This window comes from Bos javanicus, chromosome 1, assembly GCF_032452875.1.
Source record: "Bos javanicus breed banteng chromosome 1, ARS-OSU_banteng_1.0, whole genome shotgun sequence".
Taxonomy (NCBI): domain Eukaryota; kingdom Metazoa; phylum Chordata; class Mammalia; order Artiodactyla; family Bovidae; genus Bos; species Bos javanicus.
The window spans coordinates 151,741,481-151,762,167 of record NC_083868.1 but is presented as its reverse complement, the minus strand read 5'-3'; the positions used below and the strand labels follow the sequence as shown (position 1 = coordinate 151,762,167).

Below are 20,687 nucleotides of genomic sequence, written 5' to 3'. Positions count from 1 at the left end.
CTTGCCTGGAAAATTCCATGGATGGAGGAGCCTGGTGGGCTGCAGTCCATGGGGTCGCTAAGAGTCGGACACGACTGAGCGACTTCACTCTCACTTTTCACTTTCATGCATTTGAGAAGGAAATGGCAACCCACTCCAGTGTTCTTGCCTGGAGAATCCCAGGGATGGGGAGCCTGGTGGGCTGCCGTCTATGGGGTCGCACAGAGTCGGACACGACTGAAGCAACTTAGCAGCAGCAGCAGCAGAACTAATATAATCTATTTTTCTGTCTTCCCCATAAAGTAAGAACTCCTTGAGATCAGAGATATTTCCATGAACTCATACCTATATCTCAGCATTTGAAAGTGGTCTTGGTGGTTGTGGTGGAGGTTCATACTGGTGATCGTGGATTTGGAGGTGGTGGTTGGTAGAGGTGGTGGTAGTCATACTGGTGGTGATGTTGGTCGTGAAGATCATGGTGATGGGATGTGATAGGAAAACTGGTAAGACGAGTTCTGCAGATAGGGGAAGAGCATTTCAAGGTCTCTGAAATCAATGGCCAGTGTAAATTTTGCTCAGAATTTTTATATTTTTTTTCAGCAAAAAATTGCTAATTCTATTTGTCATGACTCCCTCCATTTTCCCTAATGATGTCTGACAAGCTATACAGTGGCTTTCTCACTCTGAGCCGGGGTCTGCACTAACCTACTTGCTTTTTCTCTCTCCATAGTCCCCTTTCCCAGGGCCTGTAAGAAAGATTCAGTTGCCGACCTCATGTTTCTGGTGGATGAGGCCGTTGGGACCACAGGGAATCTAAGACTCCTGCAGAACTTCCTGAAGAACATCACCTCCTCCATGGATGTGCAAGACCACTGCCTGCGGATTGGACTTATGAGTTACAGTGACAGAGTCGAGACGGTTTCTCCTCTGAGCTCGAGCACAACCCAGTCTGAATTTCAGGAGCAAATCCAGAAGCTTTCTCTGCGGGCTGGGAAATCCAGTGCTGGAGCTGCCATTGATCAGCTGAGGAGGAAAGGCTTCTCAGCAGCACATGGCAGCAGACGGGCACAAGGAGTGCCCCAGATAGCAGTCCTGGTTACGGACAGGCCGTCGGACGACAGCGTGCGTGAGGTGGCCCTCGACCTCCGGCTGCAGGACGTAAGCGTGCTTGCCTTGGGCATTGAAGGGGCCAACAAGACCCAGTTAGAAGAAATAGTGTCTTACCCTCCGGAGCAGACCATCTCCATGCTGCAGTCCTACGCAGACTTGGATAATTATAGTAAGAAGTTCTTAAAAAAGCTCCAGAATGAAATATGGTCCCAAGTCTCGGCTCGTGCTGAACAAATGGAACTTGATAAAACTGGTATGTTTTAAAAAATACTTCTCCTATTATAAAAGTAATACGAGCAGTTGTCAAGGGTGGGAGCAGGGGCAGGCTCAAGGACTTACTGTAATTGGGTAAAGGGATTTTGGGGGTTATGAAAATATTCTAAAGCTAGATTTTGGTGATGGTTTCACTTTATACATTTTCAAACCTTATGACTTTTCTAAACGTTATTAAATGATTGCAATGGATGTTTTAAGCATATAAGTCATACTGGGATAAAATATAAAAATCGTAATTTTAAAATAGTTGAATAGTGTTGATGAACATAAAGGAAAAAAATAAAATCTCTTGAAGTCTTATCTTTCAGATAAAGCCATTCTTAACATTTCTCTTATCTTTTAGTCTCTTCTCTCTCTCTCTACACTCATGGACACAAACACATGCATATACATTTTTAAAAAATGGTGTAACATGGGTATTGGTGCTGTTGAGAAGAACTTTATGTAATGATGACAATGTTCTTTGTCTTCACTGTTCAGTAAGGCAGCCACTAGCCAACTTTGGCTATTGAGCACTTGGAATGTGGCTAGTGGAACTGAGTTTTAAGGTTAACTTAGAACTTTTTATTTTTATTTTAGCAGCCACATGCTGGTGGCTGGCATGTTGGAGAATGCAGGAACACACAGTTGGGTACTTGTTGTATCATTTACAATTACTTCTGAGTGTGACTAACAAAAGGAAAAAATATAGCAGTGATTTAGATACGATAAAATGATTTTCTGTTTCACAAATAAGTCCTAAGGTAGGTTTAAAGAGCTGGATGGTATACCAGTGTCCGTGTCTAAGTTATTTTCTTGTTTGTGGTCTCTATTCCCAGGATCATAATCCAAGATAACTGCTCCTGGCATTACATTCACATCCAGCAACTAGAATGACGAAAGAGAAGGAAAAGGCAGGGTTCCCCCGCCTTTTCTTCAATGGTATTCCTGGGAATTACACATACCATCTTTGCTTACATCCCATTGGCCAGAACTTAGTCACATATCACTCTTCATTAATGTAATCTTTATTTGGGGCAGCCAAGTACCTCGGCAAATTACTGGGGTCTAAATTAGCTTAGAAGAGAGAACGGATGTTAGGGATAACCAGGATGATATGCCTTACTCCCTTTTCTATCAACCTTATACCATGAACTTTGGTCCACCTCTTTAAATGTTCATTGCCAATGTTCTTTTTAGGTTGGGAGTAATAATATTTCATCCTCTGGGTATAACAGAATTTGTTTGATATATCCTAAATTGTTGGATATAGAGGTTGTTGCCAGTATTCTGCTTTTATGAAAATCTTAGCAGGGATCATCATTATACTTATATCTTTGTCCTCAACTGAATCTGCTATAGCCTTACCAAGTTCTTTTCAAAGGTGCCAGGACATACAGACAAAACACACTTGATGTGGCTTCGAGTTTATCTACTCCTGAGCTCTCTGCTGTCTTCACACATTTCCCTGCAATAAAATGCTTTCCAACAATTGGACTCAAATTTGGTAGCACCCACCTGGAAAAGAATCCTCCAATCATATTAAAGGTTAATTTTAAACTCACATTAGTCAACTGAAAGTAAAAGGATGCGATCCTGGGCCAGCCCTGACTTTCCTCTTGCATGTATACATTACACAGCAGCAGCAAAGAACCAGTGTCCCATTCCCTCCTGTGTGATACAGAGAGGAGTCCTTCAGAGTGGCAGCTGCTTTGCTGTAGTATAAAGTTTAAGGCATAGGGGGATGTGACAAAAACCACTGTTGCCATTATAGAATGTCTACATGGGAAGAAATGGGGCCAAGGCTAGGACAAGGGCTACCCTTATCTTCCATAAAGCCTCAGTAAGCGGCTTTGTGTTCATTCAGTGGCTCTCAAATATTGGTACCTGACAGGTAAGGATTCATGTAAAATTGATGTATCAAAAATATACCCAGGAAAACTGGAGATTGGTAGGGAAGTGAGGATACGGGACCAGGAAGGGCAGGATGATAAGCAAAGTCCCATGGAGGGCCAATTCCGCTGAACCATTCTAGAGACAGTGTGGGTTAAACCTTAGAGTTGTCCTAGTCAGGGGCAATGTAACCAAAGAATTTATATTCCAGCACACAGGAGGAAATGTTCATTTCCAGACACTTCTGGCTCAAGTAAAAAGCAAAAAGGATTTCAACAACCTGAGCAGCCAACCACCCCTAGATACTGGTGCTAGCTGTTTAAATGAAAGTGCTGGGAACTGGTTACACAAAATTCCTGATAAAGGATTTGAGGGGATATAGGTGGAGCACCCTCAGTGTCTACTATAATTTTATTAGGGCTCCCTGAGGAGATTGTTAATAATTCGGTGGCCCAATCCAATGACTCAGTGTCTGCAGGTAGGGCAGGCATTTTAGAAAGCTCTCCAATGAACTCACACTAGCAGTATCTGAGAACCACTGCCTCAGTGAATTTGCCACGGTCTGCAGTGAGACAGCCAGCTTTACAGTTTCAAAATGGTCAAACACAGACAACCAATCTCTACTGACTTAGTCACTGCTGTGTCCACCACCTCCGACACTACTGTCTCTAATTTATGTAGCAGAATTTCATTAAAGCAAGGAAAATCTCACATGAACCAAACCAGGAGACTGATGGATAAGAAAAGATTGATGATTATCTTTGTAGTGGAGCTATAGTGCCGGAGACCTGGACACTGGAGACCATATTCCTCTGAGAAATACAGTCTCTCCCTATAGACATATATACAAGTGGGAAGCTAGTCTATAAGCAGAAGATTGCTGGAGGATGTGGAACCAGAGCAAAGGAGTTAGTTTTATGACTTAAATGTCTTGTGGTATTTAGTCAGGGGGATGATTCTATTTTAAAGTCCAATATATAGATCTATATCTCTAGATAACTGTGCAGGTGAGACCTTGTCCCAGGGCACACATTTTTCTTCAACCCTGTCCAACTGAACTTTTTAGATGGATATATTCTGTAATTACACTGTCCCATGTAATAGCCACTAACCACATGGAACTGTTAAGCACCTGAAATGTGGCTTTTGCAACTGAAGAGGTGAATTTTAAATTTTATTTAATTTTCAGCCGTTTGTGTTCACGTTTTAATAGAAACATGTGACTAGTGGCTAGTCACTAGTCTAGCCATGGTTGGATGGGCATTGCCATGGTTACCCCCTGGGACTTGAATTTTTCTCTCCTTCATTACTGATCACCATTTTTCTTTATTAGATATATAAATCAATTCATTCTGGTCTCTATCAAGTGTTTCTGTCTGGGGATCACACTTGTCTTTTGCAGATAACTGCTTACCTTTGCCCTAATACTTTATACGTTGATTTCATAGTTTAATTCTCAGAGTCAAACTTATTTTCAGTATTTCTGATTTCTTAAGAGCCAACTCCCCATAGCCTGAAGTAGTGTCAACAGCTATAAGTTACCAACAAGCTATCAAGAAAGAAAATATTTCTGAAAAGACTAAATTGTCTTGTATTTTAGAGACCTTTTCACATACTCAACCAGGTAATTGTACACATAACCTAAAATTTAAAGGTATATATTTTTTTCTTCCACCCAATTTAAAAAATTGGTGGAGTAGTAGAGTAGTGAAGAGACTATTAGGAAACTTAAAGCACTTTTTGACAGAGCTTCTGCTCAACAAAGGAAAAATATTGAGAGCTCTTTGATTTATAATTTCCTGTTGAAATCTTGTGATGTACCAGGCCTGAACTGGGCAGAAGCAGAAAACGAGGCAAAGTCTCTGCCCTCATGGAGCTGACATTCTGTGTCAGCAAACAGGCTGTGCTCAAATGAATAATCAAGTAATTTCAGAAAGTAACGGGCATCATAAAGAAAGCAGACAGGGTAGTGGGGTAGATAATGATTGATGTGTTTTAGCTGGAAGGGAAGAGAAGGACTTCTAAAGACCTACCTTTGAGTTGACACGTCCATGAGATGAGAAGCGACCAGCCTGTGAAGATTCGGGGGGAAGAATATTTCAGGAAAGAGGACAGGCACAAAACAACAGGAGGCAGCCCGGTGTTGCTGAAACACAGCAAGGAAGGTAAAGAATTGCCAGTTTCCTTGTGGCTCGGCTGGTAAAGAATCCGCCTGCGATGCAGGAAACCAGGGTTCGATCCCTGGGTTGGGAAGATTCCCCTGGAGAAGGGAAAGGCTACCCACTCCAGTATTCTGACCTAGAGAATTCCAAGGACTGTATAGTCCACGGGGTCGCAAAGAGTCAGATACAACTGAGCGACTTTCACTCACTCACTCAGAAATAGGATGACAAAGAAAAGGAGGAAAGAGTAGTGTTATTTTTCATTTTAAAATTCTAACTACAGTGATAAATCATTTAAGTAGAACAGTAATATGGTCTGGTTCTAGTTTTAAATATATTATTCTAGTTGCTCCAGGTAGAAGAGGTTATTGGGGCAGTAAGAACAGAAGGTCATCTGAACCTATTTCTCAAAGGAATGATAAGGCATAAACTACAAATGCAGGCAGGTGTCAATACCAGAAAATCAATCTTAACTAAAAGCCTGGAGGTTTGGGAATCTGGTCTTTAGTCTTTAATTCACTGACTGCATGACCTCAGTGACTGGGCCTCACTCAGTTTCAACTGCCTCACACGGTTGCGGTAAGTTTCACAGGAGAAAATGGGTCTGAATGTGGTCAGTGAAACGTCCAGGCCTCAGCTGAAGTGTCCTCATTCTTTAGAAGCTGTTACCGAATCCAAACTCACTCTGCTCTTGATCCACAATAGGCCGGTAAATCTGAGATATGAGGTGTTACGGTAAGGAATAACAACTTTATTTGGAAAGCCAGCTGACTGAGAAGATGGCAGACTAATGTCTCAAAATAATCATCTTATGGGGCCTGGATGCCATGTTCTTTTATAGAGCACAAAAGGGGAGGAGGTGAGGAAGTAAAGTAAGAAGGTCCTAAGTTTTGCAAGCATCTCCTGGAAAGGCCAGCCTCAGGGAGGGGGGCTGTTACTTTCTTCTTTTTGCAGCCATTCACGGGTGGACAGAGTCAGAATGTTTCCCTGGACAAAGTCACTTTAGCTTACCATTCAGGCAGGGTGGCAGAGTTCCCTAGGCAGGCCGTTATGTATAGACGGTATCCTTTTAGTGAACAAAAGCAACTAAAGTAAAAGAAAAAGATCCAACATGTAGTCAGATTTTGTTTTTCCCTGTAACAGCTTCACAGCCTCAGGCTCCTTTCCAAATCCTTCTGCAAAGTTCTCTCCAGGTTCTCTACAATTAACAAAGAATGTACTTTCTGTTTTCAATTTTTCTGCAGGCTGTGTGGACACAAAAGAGGCTGATCTCTATTTCCTCATCGATGGCTCAAGCAGCATTCAGAAAAAACACTTTGAGCAAATCAGGGAATTCATGTTGGCGGTGATAAGGATGTTTAGCATTGGTCCAGACAAAGTTCGAGTTGGAGCTGTGCAGTATTCCCATGAGAAAAAAGTGGAATTTGATATCAGTGACTACCTTGATGATGTGAAATTAAGAAAGGCTGTTTTTAACATCAAGCAACTTGGGGGCGGAACTCGTACTGGGGCAGCCCTGGATTTCATGCTGCCACTGATGAGGGAGGGAAGGAAGCAGAGGATGAATGAGGTACCCTGTCACCTCATTGTGCTGACCGATGGGATATCTGGAGATGCTGTCCTGGAACCTGCTGAGAGACTAAGGGCTGAAAATATCACCATCCACGCGATTGGTATTGGGAAGGCTAACAGAACACAACTGCAACAGATTGCGAGGGAAGAGGAAAGGGTTAACTTTGGGCAGAACTTTGATGCTTTAAAAAGCATCACGAATGAAGTTGTTCGCAGTATCTGCACTGAGAAAGGTAAGCAAAACAAAAAGGCTTTATTATCTGTCCTTTCCTAGTTGTTTCAGGGGCACTAATAGGCCAAGTAGAGGAGTGATGTGACCATTTGTCTGGCTCACATTTTGCTGAAGGGGTTCAGCCCCTGACTTTAAGCCAATTGCCAAGGTGGGAGAATCCCTCTGTAGACAGCTGCCCTGAGGCCATCTTGAAAGCTGTTAAGTGAAAAGGCCGCTAAGGATGCTGTTGTCTTCACCAAGCCCACTGCCATGCAGGTGAAAAAAAAAAGTGTGAAAGTGAAAGTGTTAGTTGCTCAGTTGTGTCCCACTCTTATCCACCCCATGGACTGTAGCTCGCCAGGCTCCTCTGTCCGTGGAATTCTCCAAGCAAGAGTACTGGGGTGGGTTGCCATTCCCTTCTTCAGGGGATCTTCCTGACCCAGGGATTGAACCCAAGTGTTCTGCATTGCATGCAGATTCTTTTACCCTGAGTTACCAGGGAAGCCCTATATTTGTGTGTGTGTATGTGTGTGTGTGTGTGTGTGTGTGTGTGTGTGAGACACATTAATGGAGGCAGATGAGAACACTGGAAAGAAAACAGGCTCTGGTTTTCAGTGGGTTAGGATTCAACTCATTTCATTACTTGAGACTTGTACTTGCTCATCTATAAAATTAGGACAGTACCTACATCAGAGTATCCTTACAGTAAATACCAACTGTTATTTCTTTATTATGAAAGTGTGCCTAGTCCATATGTAACCCCTATTTTTTTTTTAATTTATAATGCAAATACATACTTGCATTTTTGTTCTAAAAATTAAGTAACAGAAGTTAGGAAGAACAATGTGGAAATTCCTGCTGTGGACCTTGAATGGGTTACTTACCGTCTACTTGGCTTGGTCCTGTATGTGCAGGCTTATTATGAAGCTTAAAGGAAATAATGCACGTGGAGCATTTAGAGGAGGGCTTAGCCCATGGTAAGTGCTACATAAAATGTGATTATTGTAAAAGTTGGTCAAGGTGTTAATTGGTATGGAAAAGAAAAGAATGCTCACTTTACTTGAACTTACAAAGGTGAAACTGTGTTGGAAGTTTCTCTGAGCCACTAAAATCCAAAGAAAAATAAGCCAGCAAGTAAGTAACATGGGCAGTAAAATCCTAAACCATAACTTTATTGATCTTTTTCGTCCTGTTATGGACAGGAGTAAAGCTGGGTCTTCAGGATGTCTTAGAAACAGTATGAATACAAGTTCCTTTATGTTTCCTGGAGTTGATGGCAAGGAAAGTAAAAAGATTTCAGGAAAAATAAAATAGATTGTACTGAGGTCTTTTCAAAGGCAGGGACCAGTCTGAGGAGGGCCAGGATATTTCTTATTTGTTAAATATTTCTTATTTGCCAAACCCTGGCATACCTGAAGGAGGAGACAAACTGTGGTCAAGGAACTGAGCCACAAGACGGTGAACAGAGAGGCAGAAAAACCAAGACGCCGAAGCTGGAGGGCCTAGAAGAAAAACATTCCTCTCAGAGAAGACGTGGACGGAGTGAGGCACAGGGTATCCATTCACGGGCAGGAAAAGAGGCTCTAGCAACACGGCCCCATTCCACACAACACAGAATATGGTTTTTCTCTTGTGTAGTTGTCCGGGGTGAGCAGTTCAGGTCTAGCAAAGAGGCAGGTCCATTTGCAACACATAGTAACTATCTGTAGGTCAAAGATGGAGCTCCACACCCCGTCGTCTTCCCTTTGTGGACAGGGAGATAGGACCAGGGGCATCTCATCAGGCTCAATTGTTTTATTGTTCAGACCCAGAAGGGGTTAAATCACTCCTCCTCATAGCTACTAACAAATCCACAGTCACAGGGTCACATCTAGCTTCAAGGAAGCCTGGAAAATGTAGTCTTTACCTGGGTGGCCATCTTCCTGGTTGAAATCCTTTTACTGACATAGAGGAGTGGGAGATGAGGAGGTTCCGTTCAGTTCAGTCACTCAGTTGTGTCCGATTCTTTCTGATCCCATGGACTGCAGCACTCCACACCTCCCTGTCCATCACCAACTCCTGGAGTTTACTCAAACTCATGTCCATTGAGTTGGTGATGCCATCCAACCATCTCACCCTCTGTCATCCCCTTCTCCCACCTTCAATCTTTCCCAGCATCAGAGTCTTTCCTAATGAGTCAGTTCTTCACATCAGGTGGCCAAAGTATTGGAGCTTCAGCTTCAGCATCAGTCCTTCCAATGAATATTCAGGACTGATTTCCTTTAGGATGGACGGGTTGGATCTCCTTGCAGTCCAAGGGACTCTCAAGAGTCTTTTCCAACACCACAGTTCAAAAGCATCAGTTCTTTGGCCAACAAAGTTCCGTCTAGTCAAAGCTATGGTTTTTTGATGAGGAGGTAGATCCTGTGAGTAGTGACTGCATGTAGAAATCTCCCCCTTTGACATGTTATTTGTGGAACAGAGCATTCCACACTTCCCAGCACTGGGGATTTGTCAAGACCCTCAGACATCTTTGGCAACTTCCCTATTCACAACTTTCAAAATGGCCCCAGGGCAGCGTCGATCTCAAATGGTTTTAATCCCCCTACTGGGCCTTATGTTGTTGTTTTTGTTGTTCTTTAGTCACAATGTCATGTCCAACTCTTTTGCAGCCCCATGGACTGTAGCCTGCCAGGGTCCTTTTGTCCATGGGATTTCCCAGGCCAGAATACTGGAGTAGGTTGCCATTTCTTTCTCCACAGGATCTTCCTGACTCAGGGATTGAACCTACATCTCCTTCATTGGCAGTTGGGTTCGTTAGCTCTGAGTCACCAAGGAAGTTCCGGTGGACCTCATATAAATTATTAAAAATAGTAAACATTTGGAAATTTGCTGTATGTCTCAGGGAAATCAAACAGGGGCTCTGTATCAACCTAGAGGAGTGGGATGGGGAGGAAGATGGGAGGGAGTTTCCAGAGGGAGGGAATATATATATACCTATGGCTGATTCATGTTGAGATTTGACAGAAAACAACAAAATTCTGTACAGCAATTATCCTTCAATTGAAAGTAAATAAATTTTAAAAAAAGAAAAGAAAGCAAAAAAAAAAATAGTTGGCATTTTTTAGTTCTTCTATGGTTGATGATAACTGGTCATATACAAATAGTATGGGATAGATTCTGTGAGGACTGAGGAAGGGGCTGGTAAGAGAATGGCAGTGACAATGAAAGAAAAGGTTAAGACTAAGGAGATACATGCTAAAGACAATATACTTACAATTTATGCTATATATATTATATATATATATATACTATGGTGCATATGTGTGTATACATATGTAAATATATATATGAATACACACATGGCTTCCCAGGTGGCTCAATGGTAAAGAATCTGTCTTCAATGCAAGAGATGCCAGACATGTGGATTCCATCCCAGGGTCGGGAAGATCCCCTGGAGGAGGGCATGGCAAGCCATTCCAAGATTCTTGCCTGGAGAATCCCATGGACTGAGAATCCTGTCAGGCTACAGTCCATAAGGTCTTAAAGAGTCAGACAGGACTGAAGCAACTGAGCATGCACACACACACACACACACACATGAATTAATAGCACTTTTTCACGACTTATAGAAATTGCTCTTCTATGTGCGTATATATGTACAGATGTGTATGAGGTGGAAGTGAAAGTGTGAGTCACTCAGTCGTGTCTGACTTTTTGTGACCCCATGGACTGTAGCCCACCAGGCTCCTCTGTCCATGGAATTTTCCAGGCAAGAATACTTGAGTAGATAGCTGTTTCCTTCTCCAGGGGATCTTCCAGACTCAGGAATCAAATCTGGGTCTCCCGCACTACAGGCAGATTCTTTATCGTCTGAGCCACCATATAGATGCATATATATGCCCACCTCCAGTCCATATCAACACATTTTATATATAAATAAAGTAATAGTCCCTGTTGAATGAATATGTGCTTACTAATGTACTTATTATCTCTAGTAAAAACTTTTCACCCCAATTTCTAATATTGATATTTTTAATTGCTTTAAATTATCCCAGAAAAAAATGCTATATAAAGGTTACTTAGAATTTTGTGCTTCAAGAATACACATAAAACCCTGAAATATTAGTCATATTAGTGCCCCAAATTGATTACTTTTCTCTGACTTTCTTTGTTGATCACCACTGCATCCTTAACACATGGCCTGATGCTCGCCATTTCATACACTTGAAGAATTATGAATAAGTGCATAATGCATGCATGCATAAGTGAGGGAATGAATATATACTTTAGAAGTTGCATTTCTTCTTTGAAAATTTTTAGATAATCTTCAATGAATTTCTAATTTAGGGTTATAGTCAGCAGACTACTACAAAAGAAGCAGATAAAATTTTTAAATGCAGTGGCAGTTGTTTGAGTTAATTTTTGATATTTACTGATTAAAGTATTTATTTCTGCTTTACTGTCTCTTGCATGTTCTGATAACCATGCCAACCTGGTATATTTCTGGCCTTTTTGATTACATGCAGGATGTGAAAGCATGAAGGCTGACATCATGTTTCTGGTGGACAGTTCTGGCAGTATAGGACCTGAAAATTTTGAGAAAATGAAAACTTTCATGAAAAACCTGTTAGATAAGATTCAGATTGGTGAAGACAAAAGCCGAGTTGGTGTAGTTCAATTCAGTCATTATAGTAAGGAAGAATTTCAGCTTGACAAATACTTTACACAAAAAGAAATTTCTGATGCAATAGACAGCATGTCCCCCATCAGTGACAATACTTTGACTGGAAGTGCGATAACCTTTGTGGATCCATACTTCACCGAGTCCAAGGGGGGCCGCTCAATGGTAAAAAAGTTTCTCATCCTTATCACTGATGGAGAAGCCCAGGATGATGTGAGAGACCCCGCAAAAGCTCTTCGGGACAAAGGTGTGGTCATCTTCTCCGTTGGGGTATACGGGGCCAACAGGACTCAGCTGGAGGAGATCAGCGGGGATGGCAGCCTGATCTTCCACGTTGAGAAATTCGATGATCTAAAGGCAATAGAGAGTAAACTCATCTTTCGCGTGTGTGCCCTTCATGGTAAGTGACCCTCTTATCCTTCAGGACGCAAGCTGTTGACTTTATAGTGGGGTGGGCAGAGACTTGGACTTCAGACTTGGCCTCTAACTGGACTTTGGTGTTAAGTGTTGGTCTTAGCTATGCTACGTTAAAAGCCATGATCTCAGGGCTGTGTACTTAAGTGAAATACCCAGGGATATTCCAGAATAACAGTTTTGTCTGCTAATTTGGAAACATATAGTCTGATTTTGATGACTTCAAATAGATATACCAAGAGAATACTTGAGTGGCTTACCACGTCCTTCTCTAGGGGATCTTCCCAACCCAGGAATCGATCCTGCGGCTCTTGCCACTTCTCCTGCATTGCAGGCAGGTTCTTTACTGCTGAGCCACCAGGAAGCCACATATACCAAGGAGGTCTCAGAATTTTACATTAAATTTCCAGCTTTTTAATACCTGTATACCTAGATTTTCCAGTCAATTTTTAATCCCAAATGATTCTCCCACATTGTTTCTTGGCTACCTGTGCTGCTGCTGCTAAGTCACTTCAGTCGTGTCCGACTCTGTGAGACCCCATAGACAGCAGCCCAACAGACTCCTCCGTCCCTGGGATTCTCCAGGCAAGAGTACTGGAGTGGGTTGCCATTTCCTTCTCCAACGCATGAAAATGAAAAGTGAAAGTGAAGTCACTCAGTCGTGTCCGACTCTTAGCGACCCCATGGACTGCAGCCCACCAGGCTCCTCCGTCCATGGGATTTTCCAGACAAGAGTACTGGAGTGGGGTGCCATTGCCTTCTCCTGGCTACCTATAACCACTGTTAAGTATGTACACATAAGAATGTGTAATTAGAAATATACAGCCATCTTCCTCTCAGTTAAATTAGGTCCAGTATCCAAAGCACAACTCTGCACCTTCTTTGTAAAGATACAGTGTATATTTTTATTCCTTACATTAGTCTTCTTACCCTCTCTCAGCTAAGTAGTTTCCATTTGCCTGTTCATATACCTATCCTTTTGGAAAATTTTAATTTGTTACTTTACTTAAATTGATCTCTTGGAGTCATCACTTTTATCTGACGAACTATAGTGCTTTTCAAATTGGTTTAAGCAACCTTAGGTTTGAGCCCACCAATTTTAATGACTTGTGTCAGAACTTGCTATAAATTCACATGTAAGGCTAACACCACCAGGTCTTTTAAATCTATCATGTGCTGCTGTTATCTGTGTTTTGGCTACAACTAACAGAAGAAACCAAAACACTAGTCACTTTGTTGTATGCTGTTCCTATGGCAATAGAAAACTCCTTTGGACTTTGTTGTTCAAAATTTCAGAAGGTTAACAAGTAAGATGTCTTAGTATAAACTGAGCTTTAGGCAATGGCCCTAAGATTTCTCTTGGAAAGGCTTAACTGGAATTTTTCTTCTTCCTCCATGTATGGCAGTAATTCCCAAACTCTTGGGATTGTGGAGATATTCTAAGAAGGGCTCGCAGTAAGGCCACAGTTCCACCTTTGAAATGCAAAGGGTTCTTCCTGGCCTTTCTTCATTGAGAAATGTCATATTTGTAGAGGCCCTGTCTATAGCATAAGGTAGAATTTTAGCTGACTTGTACATTTGGTTTATAAATTTATCAGGTAAATTTATAAATGTGTATCAAGTCAACTCATAAATATGTATTGAGTTATGACTCATATGACTCATTGCCAAATCATGGTGAGTCATTCTTCCTACATGGCCTGGGCTCATCTGCAATGGAAGATCCTTGAAAACTTGGAGATCTCACTGCCAGAAATAAGGATTGGAGGTAAGGTTGGCAGGTAGAGGGTGAACCATTGGGAAGCATGTGCTTAAGCTACTCAGGGGAGGAAGAGTGGAAATAAGCTCATACTTTGGGGGTCCACCCAGAGTGGGTGCTTGGCTTCTACAGAGGAGGAGGGCTTGGGGCTAGGGTGTGGTGACAAGTGTCTTAGCTCTTCCCCTGTGTGGGATTTTCTGGGCTCCAGCTTGGGAAGGTCAGAGGGAGGGCCACAAATAAATGTGAAGACACATGGAGCACAGAGGAAAATTTATCTACCAGAAGCTGAGGCGACAGCTGGAGTCTGAAGGGGCAAGACAGAAACTCCAAGGTTGTACACTGAGCCCCCGAGCCCTTCAAAAATGCAGGCCAGTCTGGCAAGAATCAGTCATGGCTCACCACTGTACTACACTGACTCATCTCCTGACATTCCCTTCCAGGTGAAAGCCTGCTTAGCAAACGTTGTTGTAAAGGACCTGAAGCGGTTTAGCAGAACAGAGTAGGGAGGTGTGGGAAGTGCTGATCTGATCATGGAGTTAGGAGCGCTCCTATCTGATCATCATAGATAGGAGCGCCAGTGTCCTTAGAATCGTGATGTGGGCAAGTTGAACATCTCTGAGCCTGAAGTTTCTTTTCTCTTTAAAATGGCATCAGCCATCCCTAAGAGCAGTGAGGTGTCTGGCACGTGAGAGGTACAAGGCACACATAACTGGTTTCCCTTCTAGGAATCTGTGCAGGATGCACTGCAGAAGCCTGTCACGCCTGCTCTCTTCTGCTTTCAGATTGTAAACGGATTCAGCAGTTAGACGTCGTGTTCGTGCTGGACCACTCAGGCAGCATCAACCCCGAGGACCAAGAACACATGATCAACCTCACCATCCACCTGGTGAAGAAATCAGACGTGGGCCTGGACCGCGTTCGGTTTGGAGCGCTCAGATACTCAGATGACCCCGAGGTTCTTTTCTACCTCAACAAGTACTCAAGTAAACCAGCCATCATCGAGCATCTGAGGAGGCGCAGGGATACGGCGGGAAGAACCTACACCGCCAAGGCTCTGGAGCGCACGAATGACATGTTCACAGAAGAACACGGCAGCCGTATCAAACAAAATGTGAGGCAGATGCTGATCGTTATCACAGATGGGGTATCTCACGACAGAGATAAGCTCGGTGAGGCGGCCTCAAAATTAAGAGCCAAAGGCGTCATCATTTACGCAGTGGGTGTAGGTGCGGCTGACCAAGCGGAACTGGAGACCATGGCGGGGGATAAAAACTACACTATCCATGTCAGTGGTTTCGACAAACTGAAAGATATTTACCTGCCTGTGCAAGACAGTATGTGTAACAACTCGCAAGAGGGTGAGTTGTGCTTTTAAAGTTGGTGTAGCAATACAAGTTTACGCAAAAAAAATAAGTGATTACGCTTGGCTTCCCATCACCCAGATGGCATGGGCTGAACGTTCCTCTACTCAGGCTACCAGTTTTCTCAGCTCTGAGAGAAATGCATTCTTGATTCAGCAACATCTAAAGGTCCTTCGCTGCTGTACTGAAGACGTTATACGAGAAGTTTGCAGAAGCGTTCCTTGCTGTCAGGCCTCTCCTTTCCCTTTCCTTCGCTCTTCCTAGGGCCCTATTCAGCTGTCCCCATTTCATGGTTGCCTGTGCTGCGCATTTGCTTGATGGTCCCAGTGCAACTACTCTGTATCAGGTTCAGGCCAAACTCAAGTGGAAAGTTTCATGCTTTGAACAGATAGGCTTTTGTTTTCAAGATTCTAGGACCCTCTAAATGGGATTGTCAGCACCCTGTAGGAAGTGATTCCTACAGGGAATCACTGCAGGGATTCCAGCACCCTGGAAGTTCAACCAGGGCTGTGAGCTTTTCTGAATCAAGGCCAGGAGTGGGATTGAATGGGATAACAGAGACCAGTTTCCAGGAACCAGGAAGGAAGTGGTCAGAGCTGAACCAGGAGATACCCCTGGAGTAGGACAAGCTGGAGGCATCATGTCTGAGTGAGCAAGGGGTGAGATTTGCCACCTGACCTAAAAGCAGCGGAGATCAACCCACCCTCTAGGAGGGTCACTGTGCCTCCTTGGAAGTCTGGAATCCTTCCCAGGTACTGGCCTGGTCCTCCCCACATGGCAAACACATCAACCAGCCAGCTAGCTTCCTTTCTTCTTTCTTTTTCCCTCCCTTTTTCCAACTTCCTTCTTTTTTTCCTTTCCACCTCCCTTCCTTCCTCTCTACTAGCTTGAAACCTACTTTTGTTTCCAACACAAATTGTGGTTTGTCCACTGACATTAACCCACTCCCTTCTCTGTGAAATCCTCCAACCCCAAACAAAACCTTCCCCCAGATCTTGTGCCAGACCAGCATTTGCTGGGCTGAGTAAAACTACGTCTGATCTCCACAACCCTACTTTACTTAAGTAAGCAATAAATTCAGATTCTTGGTTTCAGATACAGAATGTGGGTATCCTCTTTAAGAAAACATGACTGTCCCCAAGGCATCTTTCTGATACAAACTAGGCTATGTCACTGCAGGTTACCGCAGGTTACTGTTTCTAAACTCCTGAGTTCCAAGTAGGTCCTGCTGACATCTCCAACCTCAATTGCCCCCTGCTTCCCAGCCTCCCTAGTCATCCTGAAGTCCCTTCATCTTCGCGTGCATCACTTGCCCAGCACAGACACACCAGCCCACGGCTTCCCCTGGCTGCATCTAGCTTGCTTGTCACCTTTCAGATTTTGTTTGCCAGTTTCTGACCCAGCACATGTCGGTGTCTCTGCTGTGTCCCCTGACTCCTGCACCTTCTATTTCTCCAGATGGTAGCATCTAACACATGCTTGCTGCTTCCTTATTTGTCCTTGTAACAAGACTGAGTTCATTGGGCAGGCTGGGACTCTTATTTATCCCTGGATCCCCACCATATCTAGGACTATTAGTAAGACTAGAGTCTCTTCTTTGTGGACTGCTTTCTTCTCATCTCCCACACCTACTTTTGGAGGTAGGTGTCAAGACGGAGTTTTGAGATAGATGTTGAGATAATAGTCTAACTTTTGTATGCAAGATGTTTATTAGGGGGGCACAGCTCTGAAGGAAAGAGGGGGAAGCAGAAGAGGCAAAAGAAGTCCATGATGCACGCCCCATCATCCCAGTTACCTTCACTGAGCACTTTAGTACAGCTCCATCCCAGCCTTTGCATTTGATGGAAACTGAGCGTAAAAGATCATTCCTTGTTTTGGGTCATGTCACATGGGACTTCAGAAAGACGACCCTGTAACCAATGTTGACTAACACTTGTCCATGAGATTTCAATATTTGGGCTACGATATTATTAAAGCAATTTGTAGTAGAAAAAAGTGCTGGATTTACGGATAAAAGGGATCCAGATACCAGCTCCACTGCAGAGTGATTGCTTATTCTGAGGCACCTTAACCACTGGATTCCTTTTCTCTACCTAAGATCAGAATAATTCCTCATAAGGTGGTCATGAATGTTAACCACTGTAGTATGCTAAACACATTTTTAAAGTGATAATTTTCAGCACAAATGTAAAGTGGTGGCATTAATAATAACAGAATTACTAATGGCACTCGAGAACAGTGGCACTCAGCTTGGGTGGATGTTTCAGTGTGGGAGTGTTGAATGGATTTCAGGCCTTTGCAATGACCTTTCAGTGACTATAGTCAATCTAGTCAAACTTCTTCCTTCCTTTCTCAGAGTAGCTTTCAGTGTCCTTTCAGATGTATCATGTAAATTATTAAATTTGAAACAAAGCCTATTAAGCTTTTCCTCACCACTACTTTCTCTTCTCTTTGAGGGCCAATTGTGACCTCTCATCTGTTATCTCGTTTCAATTTGCCATGAGTGTGAGGATTTCTACTAAAGCAATTAAATATTTGAGCGAAGGGGAAATTTAGAATGATTGTTGAGGACAATCAGTGATTCTTTTTTTTTCAATTGCAGCCTGTGACATTCCAGAAGCTGATGTGATTTTCTTTTGTGATGGCTCTGACATGGTATCTGATTCAGACTTTGTTACCATGACAACTTTCTTGTCAGACTTAATTGATAATTTTGACATTCCATCTGAGAGGATGAAAATTGGGATGGCCCAATTTGGGAGCCGCTACCAAGAAATCATCGAGTTACAGAACTCTCTGACGAAAACCGAATGGAAGTCTCGGATTCAAGCTATCACCAAGAGCAAGGGCCTTCCGCGAATAGACTTGGCCCTGAGAAAAGTGGGCATTATGTTTGAGCCATCCGCTGGTGGCAGAAGGAGCGCTGGTGTCCCTCAGACTTTGGTGGTCATCACATCTGGGGGTCCCCGCTATGATGTGTCAAAGGCAGTGGAGGCCCTGAGAGAAGCTGGCATTTGTATTCTGGCTCTGGGCATAGGAGATGTTTACAAGGAACAGCTCCTGCCAATAACGGGCAGTTCTGAAAAAATCATCACTTTTCAAGACTTTGATAAATTAAAGAATGTGGATGTGAAAAAAAGAATGATCCGTGAAATCTGCAAGAGTTGCGGGAAAACCAGTAAGTGCTCCTTTGCTCCTTTGCTTTTGTTTGATTGCAGCTTCCTGGTTGTCCATTTCCCAGGGTGTCTTTGGGTGAATCTAACAGGATGTGGTTTAGAATAATATGCAATGAGAATAGGCGTCTCCTCTGTTTCCAAAAGTCTGGGATTGGTCAGCCTTCCCCAGAGGTAGGGGAAAGGGTTCAGAGGCCAGAGGATGCCCTGGGTTGTGTGCCTGGCTCAGCCTTCTCTTCCACTACAATCCAGGGGTTATATTCTTCTTAACACTTGGAACTCAGCCTTCTATTTCTATCCTCTCTGATTCCGAAAGTCCCAGAGCTATTCCCTGCATTCCACAGGAAGTAAGCAAAATAAACATTCGCTAATTTTACTTTTTCCTATTTTAACTTTGTTGAACCATCTTGTAAGGGACTCAGTATGTGTGCGTGTGTGTGCATGTCTGTGTATGTGTCTGTCTGTGTCAACTGTATCAGCACATGTCTGGTACATTTTCATCTTTTAATGATGGCATCTGTATAATCATAACATAGTAAAGATTTGAATTGGCCTTGGGGATTATTTAATTTCCAAAGGTCACCGGGGCTGATGGCTGCAAAGGCCAGGTGCGTCATGGAAGTGAGTCACATGGGTTGGGACTGAAGAAAATAAATGCAGAGCTGTGGTCCATCTGATGGGGATGTCATTCTTCAGCTCCAACTGAGAGCTGTGTGCAGGACTCAGGTTCTGTACACTTGGGACTGGGAGTTGGGAGGACAGAGCATCAGTGAAGGATAATATTTTATGGAATTTGTGCAACAGCAGAAATTCCCCACAGGCCTTCTGTTTCTAGACTTACTATGAAGGAAGACAGTTCTTTTACAAACCACATTGGTTTTTCGAAGCTGTCTGGTGGGGTGCTCACTGGGGGCAGATGACAGTGGTAGAGGAGTCCAGGACTGGAATCAGAAAGCCAGGGTTCCGGCTCTGGTTCAGCAGCAGCAGCTTCCCTGCCTCACCATCTCCTTGTGTGTAAGACGAGCAACTGGACAGTGTCATGGGTGACCAAGTAGCAACTCGCTGCTGAATTGAGTTTGTCCTATTTGGTGTTGTGATCTCATGAAATTAGTTGATCGTATTTACAGACTCGAGGTTTCACATTAAAATGTAGATTTCAGGCTTCTCTGAAAAAATCAGACAATGTGACCGGCCTGGGCCCCCTTTCCCACACAGCGACTCTCAGTTGGAAGTGAATGGTGAACAGATGGGTCATTGCTCTGCGTTCACTTTCTCACCCACTGCCCGCTTGACTTGATAACATGACCCTCCTGTCCTTTGTTGCTGACTGAGTTGATGGCCTCTGGACTAAGTAAACTCTAAGAACGATCCAAATATTTTATAATTATATTCATCATAATATGTCCTCATTACGTGAAGAAAATATGCATGCACACACACACACACACACACATACACATGAGGCCAGCCTGAGAATAAACCAGGATTAGACTTCAAATAGCCCCTGAAACGTGTAACATTTGAAAGGGGACAGAAGAAACACCTGTATTGCATGCTGACCCAGCAGCTAGTATTCTCCTTATGAGACAGTTTTGGGTCCTAGAGACCCTCCAGCCCTAGACCGTGATGCTCTGCCTTTTCAGAACCCTCTGCCCTTCCTTACTCCTGGCTGGTCATTAATGTGGCCTTGTTTTCCTTGATCTCCAGACTGCTTTATGGAGATTGTGGTTGGCTTCGACATTTCCACTCACCTGCCGGGTCAGCCATTGTTCCACGGCCACCCCCGGCTGCAGTCATACCTCCCAAGCATCTTAGAGGACATCACCTCCATCAGGGGTGTCAGCTGCGGGGCAGGTGCAGAGGTGCAGGTGAGCGTGGCCTTTAAGGTGAACAGTGGCCAGAACGTCCCTGCCGAGTTCCAAATCTACCAGCAAACAATATTTGACAGCCTCCTGCAAGTCACCGTCAACGGACCGACTCACCTGGATGCGCAGTTCCTGCAGTCCATGTGGGACACCTTTGAGAATGTGTCTACATCCCAAGGACAGGTAACCAAGTCACTTTCTAGCTCCCATCTCCATGTCCGTTCGTTAGTTTCTCCCTCCCAGTTATACGTTTTGTTCTCGAGTCGTCCC

General features: G+C 43.5%; 1 protein-coding gene across 1 annotated transcript in view; it reads left to right on the top strand.

Moving 5' to 3' along the window:
• Window positions 1-20,687, top strand: part of COL6A5 (collagen type VI alpha 5 chain) — a 159,908-nt gene that overhangs the window by 39,730 nt on the left and 99,491 nt on the right. The window contains exons 4-9 of the mRNA XM_061424880.1: window positions 710-1,342; window positions 6,644-7,204; window positions 11,691-12,245; window positions 14,801-15,376; window positions 17,982-18,557; window positions 20,260-20,600. Of these exons, the coding sequence (XP_061280864.1) occupies window positions 710-1,342; window positions 6,644-7,204; window positions 11,691-12,245; window positions 14,801-15,376; window positions 17,982-18,557; window positions 20,260-20,600 (3,242 nt within the window). The remainder of the gene's footprint in view (window positions 1-709; window positions 1,343-6,643; window positions 7,205-11,690; window positions 12,246-14,800; window positions 15,377-17,981; window positions 18,558-20,259; window positions 20,601-20,687) is intronic.